General features: G+C 46.5%; 1 protein-coding gene and 1 pseudogene across 3 annotated transcripts in view; one reads left to right on the top strand and one right to left on the bottom strand.

Annotated features, from left to right (window-relative positions):
• Window positions 1-220: 220 nt before the first annotated feature.
• On the top strand, window positions 221-2,815 carry LOC110215319 (catenin alpha-1 pseudogene; annotated as a pseudogene).
• A 19,594-nt stretch (window positions 2,816-22,409) lies between these two features.
• Window positions 22,410-23,781, bottom strand: part of TANGO2 (transport and golgi organization 2 homolog) — a 178,149-nt gene continuing 176,777 nt past the window's right edge. For all 3 annotated transcript variants that reach the window (XM_020996343.2, XM_020996344.2, XM_020996346.2), the window contains one exon: window positions 22,410-23,471. In XM_020996343.2, coding sequence (XP_020852002.1) covers window positions 23,348-23,471 — 124 coding nt within the window. In that variant the 3' untranslated portion in view covers window positions 22,410-23,347. The remainder of the gene's footprint in view (window positions 23,472-23,781) is intronic.

Below are 23,781 nucleotides of genomic sequence, written 5' to 3'. Positions count from 1 at the left end.
TTCCCTGAAGAGCATTTTAGGCTCTCTCTCTCTCTCTCTCTCTCTCTCTCTCTCTCTCTCTCTCTCTCTCTCTCTCTCTCTCTCTCTCTCTCTCTCTCTCTCTCTCTCTCTCTCTCTCTCTCTCTCTCTCTCTCTCTCTCTCTCTCTCTCTCTCTTTTGGTGAGGCAATTGGGGTTAAGTGACTTGCCCAGAGTCACACAGCTAATGAGTGTTATGAGGCCAGATTTGAACTCAGGTCCTCCTGACTCCAGGGCTGGTGCTCTATCCACCGCGCCACCTAGCTGCCCCCTCCACTCTTCTCTTGAGGAGCACTTGGAGAATATCATCAGTGGAGTGATGGATTCAACTGGTACTCATTATGACATGTAACAGGCCTTACAGGATCTACTTTCTGAATGCATGGGGAATGCTGGACGTAAGGAAAGAAACGATGCCCTTAATTCCGTAGTAGACAAAATGACAAAAAAGACTGGAGATTTACACAGACAGCTCCACAAAGCTGTCATGGACCACATTTCAGATTCATTCTTGGAAACTAATGTGCCACTTTGGGTATTATTGATTGAGGCTGCAAAGAATGGAAATGAGAAGGAAGTTAATGAGTAGGCTCAAGTTTTCCACGAACCTGCTAACAAATTAATTGAGGTTGCTAACTTAGCTTGTTCTATTGCAAACAGTGAAGAAGGTATGAAGCTGGTTCCCATGCCAGCAAGCCAAGTGGAAGCCAAAAGCTGCATTGGCTCTAGCTGCAGAATCACAAAATGAACTGGCCCAGGAATGTGCATCTTTTTGGAGAACAGTGGGAAAAACAAGCCTGGGTTCTAACAGATGTCATTGATAATATAGCATCCATTGATAATTTCCTAGTGTCTCAAAGAATCCCATTTTGGAAGATGTAAACAAGTGTGTAATTGTTCTCTGAGAATAAGCTGTTAATGATATAGACCATCCTGTTGGTGCCATTTGGGGTTGAGCAGCCAGTCATTCATGCTGTCACTTCAGAGATGGATAACTGTGACCCTGGAGTCTAGACTGAAAAGGTTGTCCTGGCCATCAGAATGCATTCTTACTGTTTAATACATGACATTTTCTTCATGTCGTACTTTACCAAACAAGTAGAGTTCTCAGTTCCAATTCTTCCCAACCAATGGATGAGAATGAATTTATCGATGCCTTGAAATTGGTCTGTGATGGCATGAGGGATAGTCAAAGAACTCCAGCCATTAGGATTGAGTTTCCCCAAGAACAGTGACCAGCATTCAGGAAGACAAGAGCAAGGGATGCCAAAGTATCCAAATAGGATGATGGTGGCAATGATATTATTGTCCTGGCCAGACAGATGTGCGTGATCATGATGGAGTTGACAGGTTTCACCAGAGGCAAAGGACCACTTAAAAAATACATCAGATGTAATTCATGCAGCTAAGGAAATTGCTGAGTCAGGATCAAGGATGGATAAGTTGGGGAGAACCATTGTGGACCATTGTCCAGACTTCCTTGTGTACCTCCAATATGTTCTGTACTGCCATCAGCTCAATATCTGCAGTAAAGTCAAAGCAGAAGGTCAGAAAGTGGGTGGGGAGCTTAGGGTGGACAGTACAATGTCCCCAAGCCGGGCAGCCAAGGACCTGATGAATGCTGTGGTACAAAATGTAAAGCCTCCTACGTGGCCCCCACCAACTACCAGAAATCACAGGGAATGGCCTCTCTCACCCTTGCTGCTGTGTTCTAAAAGATGAAAACCCCAGAAAAGAAGCCCTTGGTGAAAAGAAAGAAGCATGTGAATCACACACAAGCCTCATGCAGGCATGGCTCGAGTTCAATGCCATGGACAGTACCCAGAGTAGCCTCAACTACTTCCACCACCTACCACCATCTTCTCCAAACTAACTCTCCTTCAAGTGGCTTCTGCAAATCATAGACATTTCCTGTTCATTCAAATGTATTTACTTAATATAATGTTGGTATTAGATGCTATGGGAACGTAGATTTTTTTAAACCTGACCATGCACTATCAGTATAAAAACAAGCTTATATTTCAGTTGAGGATGCTTTTGGATTCCAGAAGCATTATTTCTAATTGCTTTTTTAAAAATATAAGCTTAAAATTAAAACAAACTATAATGAAAGAGATTGCTAGCACTATATATCTTTTGTTTCCAGTTTTTTATATTTTATTTTTCCCCAATTATATGTTAAAACAATTTTTTAAAATTCTTTTAAGTTTTGAGTTCTAAATTCTACCTCTCTCTCCCTCCCTGCCTTCTCCTTCTGCCCCCCCCCACCACGATAAGTAATTGGATATAGGTTATTCGTGAAACACTATATATGCCTTGATATGTCTGTCTCAATGATTGAAGCTTTGCATTGTGATTGAGAGGTTTATGTTCTCATCAGTGAACAAAAAGGTAAGAACTGTTACTCTTAGTATTGAGGAGGGGGAAATAGTTAAGAAAATATACCATATTACACAACTTTGTAACTCCAAGCTTTTGTATTTGGAGGAGAGCACTCTGGTAATTTTGCTGTGGGGAAGCTGTCTTCAAAGAAACCAGTTTAGGCAAATAGATAGGGTGCTATTGAATTAAGAAGTGACCATAAGCACCTCAGCCTGCCCACTGGGCATCTTGGGGAGCTAAGTGTCTACCAAGGTTGTCAGTAGCCCCTTTGTAAGGGATTTCATGTATGTCTGCAAAATGACATCTTTTATAAGAAATTCAGTAAAATGTAACACATCGTGAAGGAAACCGATTACTCTCTTTAGGACACAGGATGAGAATGTTAATGCTTGGTTACAAATTATTAATGTACTTTGCTGCAAGACATTAATAAAATTGCTCTTTCAAAAAAAAAAAGAATGGATTCATTTTCTGTCTTAGCTTTGCCAACATTAACCAGGCTTTAGCAGAGGTTGGTTACAGTAGTAATAGCTAGCTGTGTCATTTTAACTTTTTCTGAGGATATTTCCTCTTGTGCTTGACAGTTTTCCAGGGCAAGAGGGCAGGTAAGCAGATGTGGTGTGATTGAAGGGGTGTCCCAATCATTCCAGTGGCCACCCCCTTGAAGACATTTTGTGATGTTAACACTTGGGGCAACCTTTATTCAGCACTCTGTGAGCTCCCCTAGATTAACCCAACTAAGCTGATCCTTGCAGTGAACTATGTGATGTCAATCACCGATCACAAACACCCAAGGGGCAACCCTGTCCAGAGCCTGACCTCCTTTGGTTACATAATTCTCCCTTTGAGACACTGCTACCGTGCCCACAGGGCTGAGACACAGTAGCCATTCCCCCATCTCCAAGCAGGCACGCAGTTTGGATTGAGCTCTATCCAGGGTGGGGGACTATCTTTAATTAGGGGGATTAAGCTCCCCTTTTTCTAACTGTATAGCTTTGTAATTCCCCCACTGTAGTGCCCCTGGGAAAATTTGCTCAAGGCTAGAGTTATGGCTCATATCTAGTTCTTCCCAAAGAAATACTCATTGTACAATATGAATCAGGGTTGGAAAGAGTAATTTATTGCCACACACAAGAAGAATGCTACACACAGAACACTCCCAAGCGTGCATTCACAGAATGTGTGAAAGAGAATTCAGTAACAACTTATAAGTACTGCTACAATCTTTGGGAGATTGATACTTTACTTTATCAGTACCGCTAAGGAGGCATTTTACACTTCATTTCAGCTCGGCGCTATCCTGACAACTCTGCTGTTAAAATATTCGAGCCTGGGTCAGTCCTTTTCTTATTGGTGGACATCCTGTCTAACAGCGTTGGAACAGTGGCTGGGGACGCTCCTGATTTTATTTACGTCCAACCTCTCAAAGTAACCATGAGGTTTCCTCCAATCCTGGAAATGTCTACCTTAGAATACTTAAGATTAGGAAAGCACAAACGAAAGAGACCAAGATATCTGGGGCCCAGTGCAAACTTAATTCATTTTGGCCACTGCATATCCGTCATTTGGGTAAGGTTGCCATGATACTGTGGTGGAGAAGAACCTGTGTTTCTCTACCCCTCTCTGGACTCACGTGATGCCTGGAGGATCTGGAGGATAGAGGGGAAAAGAAGACCATGTGGGAGGAGCCTTGGCTTTTAACAGATGCAGCGCCCCAGGTCCCTGGCATTCTCATAGGCAGGGGGGAGGCGATCAAGACCAAGCTTTCCCACAGGTGCATCATCCTCAGCCATCCTAACAGTACTGTCTCTTGCTTTTATAGCAGTGCTTCAGATTTTGCCAAGAGCTTTCTTCATCATAACTCCATGAGAGTGGTAGAACAAATATCATTTCCATTGAAAAAATGATAAAGCTGAGGCTCTGTAAAGTCCATCAACGCTTAGCCAATATGTACCTAATTTTTGTTACCATAATGGGCTTTGTATAGGACCAAATTACCTACCATGGAGGCCAAGGTTGTCACTATTACATGGGAGGGGGGGAGAGGGTTTGTCTGGGATAAAACTGGGTCCTTTGAATTTGCAGATGCCCTAGAGAGATTCTCCGCCTGGACTTTATGTTTTGGATACCCCATATTTTGAGATCCTAGAGAAATGGTCAAAAATAAAGTATTGTTAGATTATGTAATTGCATAGTCAACTTTCCTCCCTCAGTTTGTGTATCCTCACAAGTCCTTTCTCCATTGACGTAATTTTGCAACCTTTCCATTTGTTAATTGCTTGAATGTCTAAATGCTGATGCTTCCCGCATTTCTGAACTCTGTATATGTAAGTTTAAGGTGAGAAATCTGAAGTTTACATCACTAGCCCTACAGCCTAGTGGAAGTTTCCCTATCATTCTTTTCGCACTTAAACAGACTTTTTAATTTCCTGTGAGAACCATATTCTGTGTGCCTTCTTCGAGTAAGAGAGCCTGTGCCTAACACCCACAAGTAGTTGACATTCTTTACTGCTTCTCTAACCCAGACTACTGTGGCCTGATGGGTGAGTTTGCAATTCTATTTGGTTTACTCTGGCTGTTGGCAAGGATCCATGGGAGAATTTAGGGTGTCCTTTGGACTAAGGACCCAGAGGGATTTTGCTTAGATCTTCATGGGCAATTTTTCTACCTAGAGGTCCTAGAATCCTCCAGGAGATTAATTCTTCCCACTTTGGTCCCTTTGACTGGAGGTTACTAAATCAAGAGTCTGGCTTAGAAGATAAGATGCTTAATTAGCCACAGCTAGTGGGTGTTGCCAGGTGACTATCAGCTCCGCATAAGAAAGGGAGATGGCCCATACAGATTTACACAGCCTTAGGGCATCGTGGAGCTGGCCAGAGGAGCCCGTCTGGGAGGCTGCTCAGCCACTTTCCTTGTTTGGAAGGTTGAATGGTAGGGACGGTAGGTCAGGTGATTGGAGGAGGAGGAAAATGTCTTAAATTTGGGTTGGAATTTGTTAATTTGGTTGTTTTCCGGAGTTGCCAAGGATCAAGTTTATTCTAGTCTCTAGGATAGTGAAAGCCTCCTTCTACTTAGAAGGAGAGGGCTTACACTATTGCTGAATAAAATATAGGAGGGGGCGGGGAGGGGATCAGTCTCTAGTTACACAACCCTGTAGTTCCCTTTCTCTGGCCCTGAAGATTATTTTTTCTGGGGAAAAGATGTTTTTCCCAAACTCACAGCACAGATTTTGTCCCTTTCCTCCACAACTCCTATGGCGTTTGCCTATGGATCCCTAGAGAATTTTGGTGTGTCTTATGTAGAAAGGGACACCTTGTGATCAGACCCCAGTTGGATGGACTGGTGCATGCGTGGAGGGAATCAGGGAAAAGTTTTCACCATGGACATTTTTCTCTTCAGAGAAGGGAGATGCCTAGGTGACCCCGGCTCTCCGATCCCTATGGGGAGAGCTCCATGCTGTCTTTTTATTTGGGGGTTGAGAAAGGACCTGTGGGGCACCAGTTAAGGCTGAACATGCAGAAATACTTGGTAAACTTTGTGAAATGTTTCTTGTTTTGCAGAGTCTGGAAAAACTTCGTACTTTCGGATGATTGTGATTTTGTCTGTGCCCTTGGAATCTTACGTCAGAGGTGTCAAACTCAGCCTCTGCAGCTGCAACACACAGTGAGACCTGAACCAGATCAACACGTAATTGGGAAATAGTTAATAAAGGAAAAATACAATAAAACGTAGATACTAACCAAGTCATTATGAGGCCTGCAGGGATCCTTACCTACGGATCAGTGGGCTCTGTTTCTATCAAGCTTGACAACACTTGTGAACAATCAGGCAACAGCTACTGTTTTTACTCTTTCCTGTATGGTGCTGCGGCTGCAAGTGAGGGGACATTGCTATCTGTACCTCCCCAGAGACCCCAGAGGACCATTTGGAATTTTTGCTAGGAAGGGCAAATATTTCAAACAGAAGGCACGAATGTAACTGGGCTTTGCTTCGCATGTCCAAATCACCTAACGTGGCAGCCTAGATGGTCACTGGTAACTTATTAATTGGTTGAATTCCGTATACTTCAACTGAAGGCTCCCCTCTGTGTTTTAGAAGTAAAGGGTGTGATGAGGCAGACAGGAGTGCTCTAGGCAGATGGAGCAAGCAGGGTGCAGGATGGGAGATAGGGGATAAGATGCAGGATGTGACCAGCCAGAAAAGTGGTCAAGAAGACAATGCTTTGAAGCCCCCCTCCATGGACTTATCTGTGAGCTTTCACAAAGCGCCCCCTCAACTACCTGCCATTCCAGAACAGCTCTTCCTTCCCTTTTCCTGTTCCCTTTGCTTATCTGTACGGACTAGTGAGGTTCATGAGTAGCACTCCTGCTCCCCTTCCCCCTATCCTGTAAAGCTGTAAACCTGACTCAGTTTCTATCTCCCATGGGGAGCAGAGTGTGTCACCCCGATAAATGCCTTTATTAACTTGGAGACTGAGCAAATTTATTCAAGACACTGCAACCTACACATCTATTTCTTGTCATTCTGATTCACCCCAATATTTTGGGGTACCTGTGAATCCCAACATTTCATGGTGACATCTCCACAGGGCTGAAAACTACTGGGGTCCCCAAATGTTGCCTCTAGAATGCTTAGAATTTTACCCTTTGCTACTCTGTGGGTGACCAAGCTGGTCATTTTCCGTCATCTTCTTTTGAACTCATTTTAGAGCTCTGGGAAAAATGTCAGTGTTGCAAACATTTTCTGGGTCCTTGCTATCATTGGACAGATTAATATGTACACACACATATACATATACACATGTACAGGGAGAGAGGAATTGAGAGACAGAGAGACAGAGAGACAGAGAGAGAGAGAGAGAGAGAGAGAGAGAGAGAGAGAGAGAGAGAGAGAGAGAGAGTTAGTTGGCACAGTGGATAGAGGGTCAAGTTTGGAGTCAGGAAGACCTGAGTTCAAATCCAGCCTCAGATACTTCCTAGCAGTGTGACCCTGGGCAAGTCACTTAACCTGTTTGCCTCAGTTTCCTCATCTGTAAAATGACCTGGAAAAGGAAATAGTACACCACTCCAGTTATCTTTGCCCAGAAAACCCCAAATGGGGCCTCAGAATCAAACGTGACTAAAAATGACTGAACAACATGTATGTATGTGTGTATATACACAATACACATTTATGCATGTGTGTGTGTGTGTGTACACAATATACATATGTGTGTGTGTGTATAGATAGACACTCTTAGGATACAGACAGGTGCACTGAGCTTCATTTATCCACTCAAGACTGCGACATACCCCATAAGTAGGTGGTGGACGGATATGTGTGTGTCTCCCAATTCCACAGATAACACTTCTATAGTTTCTTTTCGGAGCTCCAGCACCCATAGAGTTTGGGAAAGCTCATGGAGGACCCATAGAGGGGCTTACAAAGCAGTTTGGGGTAAGATCAGGTGGGTCAAAAGGTATGTTTTTAGGAAAAGGGGGTGGCTGCTTAAACTGTTACAAAGGCGAAACTGCATCTTCCTTATTAGTCAGTTAGTGAATTACCTTTTGTTAAGCTCCTCTGAGGCGTCTGATTGGATAGGATAAAGAGAAGGCAGGAGTTTCCGGAATCAAACACTTAGGAGTTTCCTTTTATAAACATAAAGTGATGGGGGTGGAGGGAGGGAGGAAACAGACATTGGGTGCTTTCAATGTCACCCAGCACAAGAGAGTGATAGCCCAGAATGGAGTCACTTCTGTTCATCCCCAAATCTTCTTGTAATGCTCCCTACTGTTTCACTACTGCCACTTAAAGGTCTGAAATGGTCTTTTCCTCCAACAACCTTCCTGTAGGCAGGAAGGACCTGCCTTACACTACACCATCGTCATCCTCGGCGTCCTCGTTCCAAGGTAAACTGTGGGTAATGACCTCCCTCCCAGGATTGTGGTGAGGGTCACATGAGACAATACACGTAAAGCTGTTTGCAAACCTTCAAGTGCTCTCTAACGGCATGCTATTAATGGTTTTGGGTTTTTTTCCCTTTAAAATTTGGAGGCAATCAGGGTTAAGTGAACTGTCCAGGGTCACACAGGGTCCTGAAAATCTAAAGAGAAGAGAGCATTCAGGAGAAGAGGGAGACTGACAGTGTCAAAGGCCGCACAGAGGTTAATGCTGATATACGTTATGTATTCTATATTCCATATGTATAAGTATTACATACATAACGTATTGTTAATACATTAACAACTAGCATTTATATTATGCCTACCATGTGCCAGGACAGATTTGAACACAGGTCTTGCTGATCCCAGGTTAATGAGCTCTATCCATTGTACGAAGGGGTCAATGTGAGGAAGGGAGGAGGGCGTGGCCAGGTCAAGGTTAATGGCCTGGAAAGAATTGAGGGGACATGGGATTGGAGGTTGCCCCTCCCTCAAGTCCCTCTTCCTTCCTCTTTTCCTTGGCCTCTCACTCATGGCTTCAATCACTACCTCCCCTCAACCAGGACCATCACAGTCACCCTTGAACTCTCCTTTCCTCTACTTGTTGCTGGGGAGCAGCCCATACCTGCAATCACCTGCTCCCCTGGCTCCCCCAGGGCCTATTAGCAATCCTCCTACGTCCTGCAGGCTTCTGGGAAGCAGTCCAGCTTCAGGAACAAGGTGAGAAGTGGAGACTTCTCTGTTACCTGAATAACAGCTGGAGCCAGGGAAGATCAAGGTCTGTCTAAAGGCAGAAAGGACAGGGCAAAGAAAGGAGACCACATAGATGGCGGTGAACGCGCGTTTTCCTCGTGTTGGTCAGGGTGCCTACCTCTCCGCTTTAGCAAACACCAAAGAAGGACGTCGTCTGGCAACTCCCCCTCTCCTCCCCTCTGCCCCCAGAGCCACTTTCCAGGCACTCAGGCAGGCAGAGGAGGAATGTGGGGGAAGGTGATTTCCCTGCTGCCAGTGCTCAGGGGCTGGGGCCCTGGGCTGCTCCTGCTGCTGCCAAAGGGTGGGGCAGGGGGCAGAAGGAGGTCGGGCCTCAGTCTGAGCATGGCCAGACACAGTAGACCACCAAGTCTGAGAGCAAACTGACCCCACCCCCAGCTGCCTGCTCTAGCAGCACTGTGTAGATGTGACTATATTTCTCCTCAAAGTAGGGAAGGAGAATAAGCATTAATAGAGTACCTACTATGTGCCAGGCAGGGTGTGAAGTGCTTTACAAATATTATCTCATTTGGTCCTCACACTGATCCTGCAGGGTTAGGTGCTACCTCCATTTTACAGATGAGCAAACTGAGGCAGACAGAAGTCAGGTGACTTGGCTCAGGGTCACATAGCTAGTAAATGTCAGACTCAGGATTTGAACTCAGGTCTTCCTGACTCCATACTCAGTGCTGTCTCCACTGTGCCATCAGCTGCCTTGGGTACCCAGATACAGCCAAGCCCCCAGGGTTTCAGATTCATTGCTGAATCATTCACAGAGTCACTGAAAACATCCCCCTGTGGGTAGGGGGACATTCCACTTCCCAACCGTTCCCAGGGCAGGAGAGTCACTGGAACTAGGGCTCACGAGTTCATTGTCAGGTGCATGCCAAGACTTTCCTTCTTCTCCCATTTTCTCTACAAAGACAACACTTTTGGCAGCAAATGTGGCCAGCCTTAAGTGGAGATTTCAGAAGGTCAGACTCTGTACCAATGGGTAGTTTCATTTTTCCTCCCTGGGATCAGAGGGAGTCAGGAATGATGTTATCAGGGCTTTGCTTTCTATTAGAAACCTTTCTGCTCTAGCTCTATTGAACGACACCCCCTAACTCCCCCGAGTGGCTTACAACTCTATCACACAGCCTAGGCACTTCTCCCTTGAAATTCTTTCCAAATCACAGGGCCTTCTCAAATCCAGGTAAATCCAGGCTGAATAAATAAAGGTCATAATGTAGGAATTGCTGGGGATGGACAATAAAGCTTCCATTTTTATGTAAGGTACTGGCCCTTTAAGGTATTGCCTTTTAATTATGGAGTTGTTTGTGGCTGAGTTAAGTCTGTTCAGAGTTCTAGCAACACGGCTATTCTGAGTTCTGAGGTAGTTATTTGTTTTGAACATGACAAACGGTAGTATATGGGAATGTGCCAGCAGCTGGCGTGGTGTAGGACAGAGTGGTGAGGAAAAATGAAGAAAGAAAAGTTGGACCCGGCGAGTCTTAGAGGTTAACGCTCAAGACTAGTTTATTTCAGGAGTTTTCTCACTACATACTCATAGAAAAACAACTTTGTACCGTGAGAAATGATTTACAAGCTCTGTGAAGCACTATTACTAACATACCCAAACTAAGCAGCTGAAGATCATCTTTTTCTCATGAGAAAGTAGTCACATTGCCAAGCTCATATCTATTGTTTTCCTGCCCAGTCTTAGTATTGTCTACCTCGACTCAGCCATCTGGTTTCAAGGCTGATCATGAGTAAGGACTTGGAATCAATGAATAGTAACAAACAGGAATTGGGGTAAAAGACAAGTGAGCGTTTATCCCCCGGCAAGCCTCTGTGTATGCTGACCCCTTAAGTCACTAAGGACTTAGAGATTTTCCAAAGGACCCGGCTCCCAACAGGAATGTTATGGATAGTTATGAGACAAATGCAATCTATTTGCTCACAGATAGTAGATGAGAATTCGATTGCTAGCCATTAACTGTGATGAGGACATTTGCTGAAAGGACCCAGAAGCTGAAATGAGAAAGCTAAGAGAAAAAAAGAGGTGAAGGGACAGATTTCAGAATTGCATTGGCTAAGCCTGAAGCTGGAAGTGATGGATACTATAGCTGCTGCTAAGGGGGTAAGTCCAAAGGAGCAGAGGAACAGTTTGGAATCAGAATTCATCCAGTAGATTGACTAGTTTAGCAGAGAACTTGTGCTCATTGAGGTATTAGTCAAGCACAGCATGGATCAATTCAGCTTATCAGTGAAAGTATCTGTTTAACACAGAAGTTATGTTCAACGAGGAACTTTTATGGACAGTTCCTGAGACAGAAAGTGGATGTCAAAATTTATAGTTTCAGAGTTGTGAGACCATGAGCACTTGGGTTTTCCTTGCTCATGATCTTGTCAGGTTTCTGAGAGCGTGTACTAACTCTTTATCAGTGAGGGAGTGCATTAGTGGGAGATTTTGACAGCTTCGTGAGTGAATTTTGACTTATAACTTTTGTATTTGCATTAATATATGAATTCTTGTAATATTATTATTTCTTTTGCTTTATTGCTAAGTAAATGATTATGCCTAGGACATAAAAGTGTTACCATTGTGAACTGTGAACTGTGTAAATGGAAACATATCAGCGGAGGCTTGAGAGCTAAAGCGCTGAGGAAGAGAACTATATTCGCCTGCAAGATTATTCTTAGAATCTAGAAAGCATTGGTGTTTAACCACATGTTAGGTGGTCTTTCTCAGGGAAACTAGTCCTGCCCATGTGGAAATGGGACAGAGTAAATGAACCAGCCCAGAAAAGAAGCACGTGAGTGGTACAGGGTGTCAGAGTATGGTGGGCTGCTACCCTATGCACCCATCACATTAATGCTGTAGATGCTTATGTTCTTTCCCACCCAACTCCACCCCATGCACTTTAGGAGAATCACTTTGACAGCTGAATGGAGAATGGATTGGACTGGAAGAGAGTTGAGGCAGGCAGACCCCCAGCAGCTATTGCAAAAGTCCACACAGGAGGTGATAAGGGTCTGCACCAGGGTGGGGGCAGCATCAGAAGAGAGAAGGGACAGTCTATGATAGATGTCATGAAGGCGAAATGAAGGGCATGGCAACAGAGGAAGAGTTGAGAACGACACCTGGGTTTGGAGATTGCAAGGATGGGGGTGCCCTTGACAATACAGAGACATTTAGAAGGGGGAAGATTTGGGAGGAAAGATTACGAGTTCAGTTTTGGATATGTTGAGTGTAAGATGTCTATGAGACATCCAATTGGAGATGTTGAATAGACAACTGGGAGATGGGAGTCTGGAGGTCAGGAGAAAGTAGTTAGGGCTGATAAGAAGCCCCAAGAGTCATCAGCATAGAAATGAGAATTTTTGGATCCAAGGGAGCTGATAAGATCAGCTCTCTCTAGTAGATCATGGGAAATGGGTGGGCTGAGAAACTGAGAGGTTAGGGTTTTGAGTTAGTATCACTGTGTATGTTGATGTCTCCTAGTGGGGAGGAGTTCGCCATCTTTTACTGATTCCATTGACTTGTGGTTTCTGGGATAGAGGCACTCCCTTCACCATCATAGGTCGCTACTCCATACATTCCCTTTGAGAGTTTGTTCTTTCTTTCAGTTCTTCTGAGAGGATTCCTTGGTGGTCTTCCTCAGGCTCTTAATATTTCGAAGGGTCAGGCCTCACATTAGACTTGGACCACTTCTGTCCCCAGTCCAACATGTTCTAGGCAACTTAGCATAGTGGCATAGTTGGAGTCAGGAAGAACTGAGTTCAAATCTTGCCTCTTACTGGCTTTGTGACCTTGGACGAGTCACAAAGGAAAAGTTGACCTTTCTGTGCCTTAGCTTCTTCATCAGTAAAGTGGGAATGTTGGACGGGATGGCCACACCGATGTGAAGCTGTCCCGGAGTGATGCTGTGAACCTCTCTGCATTTCTCCGTTGTCCTTTGGGGCTCCTACTCCTAGAATTCTTAGATCTTGGCACCCCAGAATCAATAGCCATAGAGCATCGACGGAAGATGACGGGGGCTGCAAAGTCTGTCATACCAGGCAGAAAACAAAGTCAACAGAAAGAAGGGCACCAGAGCTTTCTGAAGAGCAGAAAAAGGACTTAAGGTGAGTCCCTCTAGAGCCAAGCAGAGCCCTCACTTAGGTGCGTGGGACCCCTTGACATCTATGTAAGAAATGTGCAAGTTACTCAGCAAACACTTGCCAGTCCTGAACTACAGGCACTGCAGGAACGAGGAGAGCCAAGCACGACTCTTGCGTGAATGGCTCGGCACTTGGGGGGTTCCTATGCTCTGTCAAAACATCCTTCTCACTGACTCAGAGGTTTGCTGAACTCTCCCTGAGGAGAAGGACTGGAAAAGAGAGGAAGAGGATGGAAACAATCACAACCACATCCAGGAAGGTCGTGTTACCAGGAGGTCTAACTAGGCGCAGGTGCTCCTATACATTGCCTGTGGTATTGAGTGGAGTAGATTGAGAAAGTACTTCCTTTCAGTAGGAAGAACTCTGGGTTTAGTCAGAGGATTGGAGCTGGGAGGGATCTCAGAAGATGGCTAGTCTAGCCAATGCAGGATGCATTTTACAGAGAAGGAAAGTGAGGCCCTGGGGAAGTTAGTTGACTTGCCTAAGGTTATACAGATAGTAAATGTTAGGGGTGGAAGGTGAATCCAGGTTCTCTGATTCTGGAGCCAGGACTCTTTCAGCTGGTTGCCTCCTGGAGGACTGGAGCTCAAATCCTGACTCTGATACTGTGTGTGTGACTTTGGACAAGTCTATGGGCCTCAGTTGCCCATGAAGAATAAGAGGGTTGAAGTAGAAGACTCATGGACCCCTTCCAGCTTGAGATCTCTGCTCCTCTGATTCCTCCCCACACTCCTGCCTGACCCGTCCCCATTGCAGCTCCCCATCCTGAAGCCCCTTCCCACGTGGGGCTCCTTGGCTGGCTTTGGCTGCCTCTCTCCTCTATGCCAAGGGCCCTGGTCTCTCCCATCAAGCTGTTTTCTCTGACTTCCAGATTTTCAGAGATCTCTTTTCCCTGGACTTCTGACTGGAGCCCAATTTTCTCTCTCTGGAGTTTCCTTTTGTCAAGGTCAATGCAGAAAAATAAAAATAAAGTGGCCAAGAGTTATGGGGAATGTTATTCAGACAGGTGGGGGACAGATATGGAGAGGAGAGTGGTGACAAGGGGAATGCCAAGCTCCCCGGCTCAGCCCTCACCAAAGGGACAGGGACAGCTGGATGGCAGTCTGGCCCCAAGCCTCCCTCTCATGGCCTTTTTCCTCCCTTCTCTGCTTTTTCAAAGTGCCTGCATAGATCACAGAATCAGAGATTCCCAAGACTCAGAAGGGACGCTTGAGGTCATGGAGTTACACCCATAGCCTAACAGGAAGCCTCACTCTGGTGGTCCTCAAGAGTGGCTGTCCATTTTCCATCCGAAGACTCTGGTGGCAGAGAGTTCACTACCTCCCAGGACAATAAGGGTTCCATGACTCGGAAGTCTGAAATTACATTTTTGGAAAAGCTCCCCTCATGTTTACTGTTACCAGATTTCAAACACTCAGAGGGAGCTGTGATTTCATTGTTGTGAAATCTGGTTTCTACCTGAGAGGATAGATTTCACCCATATGAACAAATCCTTGTACCAGAGAAAAGTGTCCCAAGGACGCCCAGGGACACTTCCATCCTGCCCAGGAGCAAGGCAGGGTGAGGCACAGGAGAGGCAGACGAGCAAGTTTAGAGGTCCTGGAGCAGGGGTATCATCGGTCAGACTGGCTGTTCCATCATGGTGTGGGGGAGGGCAGAGCACGGCCGACAGGTGCAGCAGGAGCAGCAGCGGGGCCTTTTGATGCATTAGAAAAGTCGCTCTAGGGATGTTGGGGTGCTACTAACTTACATGTGGCCTCTACAGCCAAGCAATGGAGCTGGCATCGTGGGTACCTCCTGAGTGCCAGCAGCCGTGCCCCCAGAGCAAGCCGTCCTCTTGGAAGTGGTGCACAGACTGCAGGTGGAACATGAAACAACTGGCAGGCTCCATCCAGAGCAAGGCAGAGAATCGTGGCAGCCAAAGGAAGCCACACACAGAATAGAACCATCTTTTCAATTCTCACCTGAAAGGCACCCACAGCATCTGCTAAGGGCTTCTTCTTCCTCTGTCTGAAAAAACACTATAAAAGCAACTGGGGTCCTTATGAGACCCTGGGCAAGTCCCCTCCCTCCTCCAAGCCTCAGTTTCTTCCCTTGTAAAAGGAGGCAGTTGGACTGGAGGATCTGCCTCTGTGCAGGAGGGGAATTCAGCTCAGGTGGGCCAAGAAGGAAGAGGAAGAAAAAGGGGCGCTGTCTGAAGAGCCTGCTGTGGGTGCCCAGAGACTCACCAGTCCACTTAGATTTTTTTTTTAGGCAATGGGGTTACGTGACTTGCCAGGGTCACACAGCTAGTAAGTGTCTGAAGCCAGATTTGAACTCCAGGCCCTGTGTTCTCTATCCACTGCTGCCCAAAACATCAACAAACCAGACCAGGCACTGTGGCCTGGGTACCGAAGACAATGAGTGGAGGTGAAAGTCAAGGACAACCACAGAATAAAAAACAAACAGCCCACCTCTACATTGGGAGAAATAAAGGGGTCAAAAAAGGGAAAATGTGCCCACTCTGGGCCGATGGGACAACGGACAGCTGGGAACTAGAATCTCCAGTCTCCTCCCCCGGGGGGCCTTTCCTGGCGCTCCCCTCCTCTCTCCTCCCCATGCTCCTCTGGCTTGTATTTCTTTGGTATATTCTCACGGGTCCACGTGGTCTCCCCAGGTGGAAGGTAAGGTCCTTCAGGGCGGGGCCTGACACACTGTAGGCTTTTAACATAATAGGGTACCTTCTGTTCACCTCGTCATCCAGCCAAGTGTGACACCTTCATGATTCAGAGCTCAGAAACTGCTCTGACAGTAGCCTCCTTTCATCTCTCCTTGTACCGCCCTCCTGCTCAATCCTTTTCTGTCCTTACCAGTGTCCCATCATTCCCCCCCTCCCTGTTTCCTAGGGCCAGGAATCCTCCCTGCCTTGGCCTCACTTTCCTTCGTGCGAAATCTTGACCCAAAAGGTAACCAGTTCGACTTTGTGCCATCCTCCATCTTTGAATCTCATTCACCCAGGCCTGCCTCCTGTCTCTAGCTCACCTCTTTCTAAACTACATCCTTGGATCGCTCCCACCGTTGACCCTTTCTGCACTTGCCCTCAGGTGGCTGAACAAAGCAGAGGGAAGCCATGCTACCATGCTAACTGGATTCTCTATAAATTAGACTGACCCAAATTCAAATCCTGTCTCAGGCATTATCTGTGAAAAAATTGAGGACATCCATCGGGGGCTCCCTCTTCTTCTCAATTCTACATTTTATCCGCTGGACACCATTCCCTCATTCCCTCCTCCTTTGATGGAGAGGTGGCCCTTCTCACTAAGGTCAGTCCCCATCCCCTTTTTTCCATCCCTGATCTCATCATCTACTCTCTTTTACCAGTTTTCCCAGAATCTTATACTAATAGGTATCATTTGAGACAGTACTTCAAGGTTTACAAAGCATTTTTAAAATATCCAGACAACTATGAGAGCCAGATGCTATTATTATCCCCATTTTACATACAGATGAGGGAACTTCAGTAGGCAGGCAAAGGGTGAGTGACTTGCCCAAGGTCATACATACAGCTAGTTTGTTTCTGAGATCGGATTTGAACTCAGGTATTCCTGACTGCGGGTCCAAGGCTCTACGCTCTGAGTCCCTTAGCCAGCTCACTTCTCGCGTGGATGCATTACTCTGGGGACTTCTCCCCCATGCCCCACCTCAGGTACCTTCTCCTCACTTCCCACCTTTCCAGCTTTGTTTTTGTCTAGCTAGAACTTAGTACAACGCCTACCTAGCATACGGTAGGCTCCTGATATTTATTGACTGAGTCACCTGGCTGCCTCATAGATATGTAAAGGGCCTCAAAGGCCATAGTCTGATCCAGACCGGAATAAAAATCTTCCCTTTAAGCTCAGCAAGTGGTCATTTGTTGTTGGCCCCAATGCAGTGGCCTTTGCTTGAAGCCCTCTTGCTAGGGAAGCCTAGAACCTTGAAGGCAGCCCGGTCCAGGTTTTTGGACACTTGTTGGCCAACTTATTGAGTTGAGTTGAAGATTTCCTCCCTTATATCAAGCTGAAATTTGCTTCTTTAATGTCTAGCAATGGCTGCTAGTTCAGTCCTCTTGAGCCAAACAGAGTAAGCTAATAATCCCTTTCTACCTGTGACCGTTAGTCAGCAAGGAGCACGTACTGTCTGTTATACTGTCTACTATGTGCTAGGGATCCAAAGGGAGGCAAGAGAGAGTCTCTGGTCTTAAGGAGCTCATAGACAAATGGGAGAGACAACCCCAAACACGTCTGTGCACCCAAGATACAGGCTAAATTTGGGGTAAGCTCAGAGGCAAGGCACTGGCATTCAGGAGATCAGGAAAGGCTTCTTCTGGAAGATGGGACTTTAACTGGGACTTGGAAGCCAGGAGGTAGAGAGAACAAGGGAGATGTCTTGTCAGAAGAATAGCAAAGAGGCTCCCATTGCTGGCTCACAATCTATCACAGACTATGGGAAGACAGCTCTCATGTGGTCTCTCAGCAAGCATTCTTCCTTCTGCTGATCCCCACCCTGGCTGTCCTCCTGTGGACACTCTATGACTTGTCAATGTTTCTTCTACAAGATGGCATCCAGAACTGGACACAGCATTGGTAATGAGGTGTGACCAAGGCAGAGGTCAGCCCGAGATCCTCATCTGGGGTGGGCTTTGGCCAAACCCTGCTGCAACCCAGGTGCTAAATTCTAGACTTTGAGTAAGGAAATAGCCCCAGGGCAGCAGTACAACAGCACCTTAATGGTGGAAGACAAGGTTGCCACAATAACCTTCTTAAAGCAAGGGGCTGGTCCTGCTCAGCAATCTCCAGCTCCTCTCTGCGTGCCTCTGGGGTCAAACACAGCCTCCTTCCCCTGTGCACCAGCCTAGCCTTTCCTACGGATTTCACGCCCTTGTTCAGTTGTGTCTGACTCTTCCTGACCCCATTTGGGGTTTTCTTGGCAAAGATACTGGGGTGGTTTGACATTTCCTTCTCCAGCTTATTTTACAGATAGGCAAACAGGGTGTGTGATGTATAAAAAAATTGAGAGCAGTAATTTCTGGGTAATCAACAATTTTTATTAATTATGACTAGCAAATAATTAATAAAAGGTTTGGTCATTTGGCCATCTCTCATGGACCAAAGATGGAGCATGGCCACTTCTTGATGCTTAAATGTCCTTGGAAGAGTGGGTGTTCCCACAGATGGCAATCAACTCTGATTGGTTAAAATTAATGGAAAGAATTACCATTATAGACCACCCCCAGTCTTGGGCAGTGACAATCTAGACAAACGGTCTATCCCCCTTCCCCCATGGCCCTCCCCACTTGGGTGGGGTCTGAACAAGACCGAGGAGAAAGTTAATCCAATCCCATTATCAGCAAGGTCCTTCAGATGCTGGCTGATAACCTGGGGGGTGGGGGTGGGTGGTGATTTCTGAATGAGGAAACGGGGAAAATCCTGCTCCTAAGTCAACAATTGATCATTAATATGAGAGAAATAATAATTTTTCCCAAGGGTTAAATGACTTGCCCAGGATTACACAGCAAGTTTCTGCGGCTGGATGTGAACTCATGAAGACGTCTTCCTGATTTGAAATCTAGTGCTCTATCCACTCTGCCACCTAGCAGCCCAATTTCACATTATTCCCCCTCAGAGGCTTTATGTTATAGTGAAACTCTACTCGCTTTTCTTTGAACAGGTTAATCCACCATGACTCTGCCCAGGCTGTCCACCATGCCTGCCATAGTCTACCTTTCAGGATCAACCCCCAGTCCTTGTCAACTGCAGTGTCGTGCACGGAACATCTTTGGGTCTACGGTTTTCGGTGACTCCCCTCCCTTTTATCTCTGTGAGTGTTGTTTGGTCTTTTAAAATGTCTGGCTTCTAGCAAACAGCAAGCACTTAATGCTTGTTGAATTGACCTGGCTCAGGTGAAACATGCCCTAAGGTACTGAAAAACCCAGCAGATATAATTGGTAGGGAGCCAGAGAAGAACTATAGGTTTGGAAATGGGTGAAGGCATTAAATGTACTCTCACAGGTTCTCCCCGTCCCTCCCCCAGGAAGTACCAAAGCAGAAGGATTCTGCTGGTGATCAATGTATATAACACAGGCAGGGATTTTGCCCAGGAATTTGGAGGATTAGTTTAAATTAGCATATAAACCCCTGAGAGCCTTCCTTAAGAATTTCTAACTCCGTCAGATAAAGGTGTGGAACAATGGAATGTGATTCAGCCCCAGACACTGAATAGCAAAAGAAAAGACTCAATCTTAACCTGCCCGGAGCACTCTCCCTTCACAGCTCCCTTTTAGCTGGGGGCAGGAGATTCACTACATCCCCTAGAAGAGAGATGCTTTCTAGTCCCTGCGCCCTGTCAGATGGAAGCTGGGATGGCCACCAGAGCCAAGAAGTCGGGGCAGAAACAGGCCACAAGCCAAGTGGAGCCTCCACAAGCATGGCAGGAGGAGGCCAAGCAGTTATTGTCGTTGAGTCCCACCCAACTCTCCATGACCCCATTTGGGGTTTTCCTGGCATAAATACTGGAGTGGTTTGCCATGGCCTTCTCCAGCTCATTTTACAGGTGAAGAAACTGAGGCAGAGTTAAATGACTTGCCCAGGGTCACCCAGCTAGGAAGTGTCTGAGGCCAGATTTGAACTCAGGGAGATGAGTCTTCCTGACTCAGGCCTGGCACTCTATCCACTGTGGTGACATCTAGTTGCCCAAAGAGGCCTAGCATGGAAGACGCCTAATGGACCCCAGAGAGGCATGAGGCCCCACTAGCAGACATTAGCAATCCAGCCCCATTAGAGTTGTGAATTATCTTGGCTATGCTAGCGTCCTGCTCACAGGTATACCCCCAACATAAAATGTTTCTTCTTGCGGAAAAGATGGCAGATGTGGCTCTGATAGGGTTGGGATCTGAGTCCCAGAAAGAAAAAACCCTGGACTTTTCCCACATGGCAAAATCTCTGGCGTTTCCCCTGAGGCTATAATCCCATCAACTGGCCTTTCGTTTTGGCTACACCCACCCTCCCAATTCTGTTATCCTTGACCTAGCCTGGTCCTCATTTGTCTTGCCTCCCTATGGCCCCAGGCCACTTTCCACCCTTGGTAATTTTATTGCCTCATGGCCACTCCTAGATCCCTCCCACAGGCTTTCTGCATATAAGGTCCATCTTGTCTCATTAGGATGCTGAGATTGTTACAATCTAGCCAATAGCTTACTAATGTTCAGGCTCCTTAAGAGTCTGCCCAATACCACCAATGTTTTGACAAACCTTGTCTTTGGCTGAAAGAAGGCTTGGGTCGAATTCTTTTGGACAGGACCTGCGTGTTGTGATTTTGGGGTCCCAGCACCCCTGAATCCTTAAACTGCATCAGCTCTTCGATCACAAAACTAGATGAATCCGGAACTTGAATGACTAGATCCAAAGAGCAAATGGCACACTGTCAGCTCCAGAGGCAGCCACTGGTGCAGAATGTTAGGGCTCTGCTTGTCTTACAGCTTTTAGCATGTTTCTATCAGTGACTTGGATAAGGGCACAGACAGCCCCGACCATCAAATATCAGGAACAGCTGGCCAGCGCACGGTATGACAGGAAACAAAATGGTCTTTAGAAGTTGAATCAAATAGGGATAAATGTCAAGCGTTACACTTGGGTTAAAAAAAAATCTACTTCCTAAATATAAGAAAGGGGGAAGTTCATCAAGAGTAGGACATCTGAAAAAAGCACCGGGGACTTGGAGGGATGGAAGCTCAATGAGAATCACTAGTGTGACATAGATGCTAGGCTACGTGGGACAATTAGGTGGCACAGTGGATATGATGGGGTTGGCATCTGGGCCCCAGAAAGGAAAAACCCTGGACTTTCCCACGAGGCCAAATCTCTGGCGTTTCCCCTGAGGCTATAATCCCATCAATTGGCCTTTCGTTTTGGCTACACCCACTCTCCCCTCCAATTGTCTTACCTCTCTATGGCCCCTGGCCATTTCCCACCCTTAATCCTAGCTAGCTCCATTCTCCCTTGGCCAAGAGGTCCAGGTCCCAGAAGTTCTGTTCACCCCAGTTTACCGGCCACTCCTAGGTCCCTCCCACAGTCTTTCTGTGTATAAAGTCCACCTTGTCTCCATTAAAATGCTGGGATTCTTATAATCTAGCCACGGCTCAGATTTTTATAATCTAGCCACTGCTTAGATTATAATCTAGCCAGTAAACCAATAGTTTACTAATGTTCTGACTCCTTAAGAGTCTGCCCAATGTGATGGATGTTCTAATAAACCTCGTCTTTGGCTGAAAGAAGGCTTGGGTCGAATTCTTTCGGGCAAGGACACATGTGTTGTGATTTTGGGGTCTCAGGAACCCTGAACCCCTAAACCGCATCAGATAGAGCACCAGGTCAGCAGTAAGGAAGACCTGAGTTCAAATCTGACTTCAGACACTTACTGGCTGTGTGACCTGGGCAAGTCACTTAACCCTATCTGCCTCAGTTTCTTCAACTGTAAAATGAAGTGGAGAAGGAAATGGCAAACCACTCTGGTAAATTTGCCAAGAAAACCCCAAAAGGTGTCACAAAGAGTTGGACACCACTGAAAAAAGCACTAAAGGAACCGGGATTAGATTTGGCCCTGCAGGGCAGGATTAGGAGCAAAGGGTGGATGGAAATTGAATTGAGGCAAATTCAGACCTGGTCTGAAGAGAAAACGTCCTAAGGGGCCATCCCAAAGTGGAATGGGCTGACTGGGAAGGGGGAGGCTGCTGCTTATTAGCTGGGCTGTACAGGGGAATTCTCATTCAGCTGCTGACTGGTCTAGATAGCTCAAGGACTGTCCCACCTCTGAGATTCTTGGCTTCTGGGCCTCCCATGCCCAGGATGTTTCACATGAGTTTTACCATTTACTAAACACTTTCCTTAAAACCACCCCTTTGGGAGTCCAAGTCCTTGTTTTACATTTGAGAAAACTGAAGCCAGGAGAGGGTTAGGGCTAGGATTCAAGGCCAGGTCTTCTGTGGCCCAGGGCAGTGTCCCCAAGGTTCCCCTAGCATCGAGGACACCTACTAGACCCCAGAGAGGCATGAGGCCACACTAGCAGACATTAGTTCTGAAGACGCCACACTGAGTGCCTGTTCCCTACCGCATCTCGCCATCACCCACTCTGTTTCGTCCACCATTAGAAAGCGAACATGTGATTGCCTACAGATGTATCATTCCATTTTCAATGAGCATTTTATTGGCACCTTTTCAGATTGCATTCACATATTCCGACTGACTTTCTCTCTCCTAGGGAATAAGTGAGGGGCACAGAAGGATTTCCCTGGAGAGCAGGCGCTCCTTGCCTTCAGTGACTGAACTGACCGGCCCTGACTTCCAGGGTCAGAGACTGTACGGGGATAGAGTCGTGGAGGGAGCTCCGAACCAGAATTGACTCTTCAGCTGTGACTGGCAGGGCACAAGGCCCTCAGCCGACACTCCGCTGTCTCAGTACCAGGTGTCAGGTTCGCTTGTGTTTTCAGAACTGGCTTTCCTTGGGATCCTACATGCATTTCATTTGAAGTTTATTGTCTGTGATTAAAGGATACCAGGGGGCCTATCTGAAACAAGTGGGTGAAGCTGTGTTGTTTTCACCCAAAGGTTTCCTACGGTTTTGACTTAATTTTAAAAAGATCAGGGTAAACCAAGTGGAAAACTCTAAGAGGGAAAGCCTGGTCTGGAAAACACGACTGCCCCTCCCTTTTATGTTCACAGGCACCCCATACGGGGTGATGAGTGAGGGGGCTCCAGCGTCACTGCATAGAATCTTAGGGAAAGTTAGGATTCGATTTAGGAATCTTCAGCTAAAGCGAGTGACCAGCTGCCGAGGTACCAATTGGCTGATCTCCACCGCCATCATCTAACAAAGTTTAGGCCAGGTTTGCACTGGACACTTACAAGGAATACTGAAGAGGCAATAAATAAATTTTGCAAAGTCAGGGCAAATTCTTGACTTGGAATATTCTGTCTCGGGCGCTGTGCGGAGGTTCTTGGTGTGTGGATGGTGCAGAAGCAGCTGCCGTCAGCGCCTAGTTCTGGGATTTGTACAAGGTGGTCTCGGGAGCGGCCCCCATTCTCTCTGGTTTCTTTTAGCGGCGCCTATTCAGATGCAAAGTTATTCGCTCTGCAGCTGGAAAGTGTAGGTGTTGGTCTTCCACTGGCTGACGTCCCCATCAATCATGCTGCGCTCGGTGAAAGTGACTTCCCCTTCGGCGTCAATGAGAACAATGGTATTGGTTCTGAAAGAAGCCACAGGAGAAAGCCAGTTAATCCCCCTGCTTCCCCGAAGGGCCAACGCTTTGCTCTCCTCCTCCTTTCTTCCCAGGTCCCCGGGAATCCGGGCAGTGTCCAGTTAGACAGACAGAGGAACCACAACCCCCAGGGAGACAAAGAGCGAAAGGCGGAGCAGACTCAATGAGAACGCTTTAATATTGATGAGTGAGAGAAAACTGAGTTTGGGTAGCAATCAGTCTGACACAAATCAAATGAACCACACCCGTCTTTGCGCTTTGTCTTCATTTCTTTTCTAAATAGCTCCTTTCTCCCTCT

The sequence above is a fragment of the Phascolarctos cinereus genome, unplaced genomic scaffold (assembly GCF_003287225.1).
Source record: "Phascolarctos cinereus isolate Bilbo 61053 unplaced genomic scaffold, phaCin_HiC Scaffold_4;HRSCAF=312, whole genome shotgun sequence".
In the NCBI taxonomy this organism is placed as follows: Eukaryota; Metazoa; Chordata; class Mammalia; order Diprotodontia; family Phascolarctidae; genus Phascolarctos; species Phascolarctos cinereus.
Note: the sequence above shows the minus strand (reverse complement) of the source record. Positions and strands in the feature narration are given on the sequence as shown.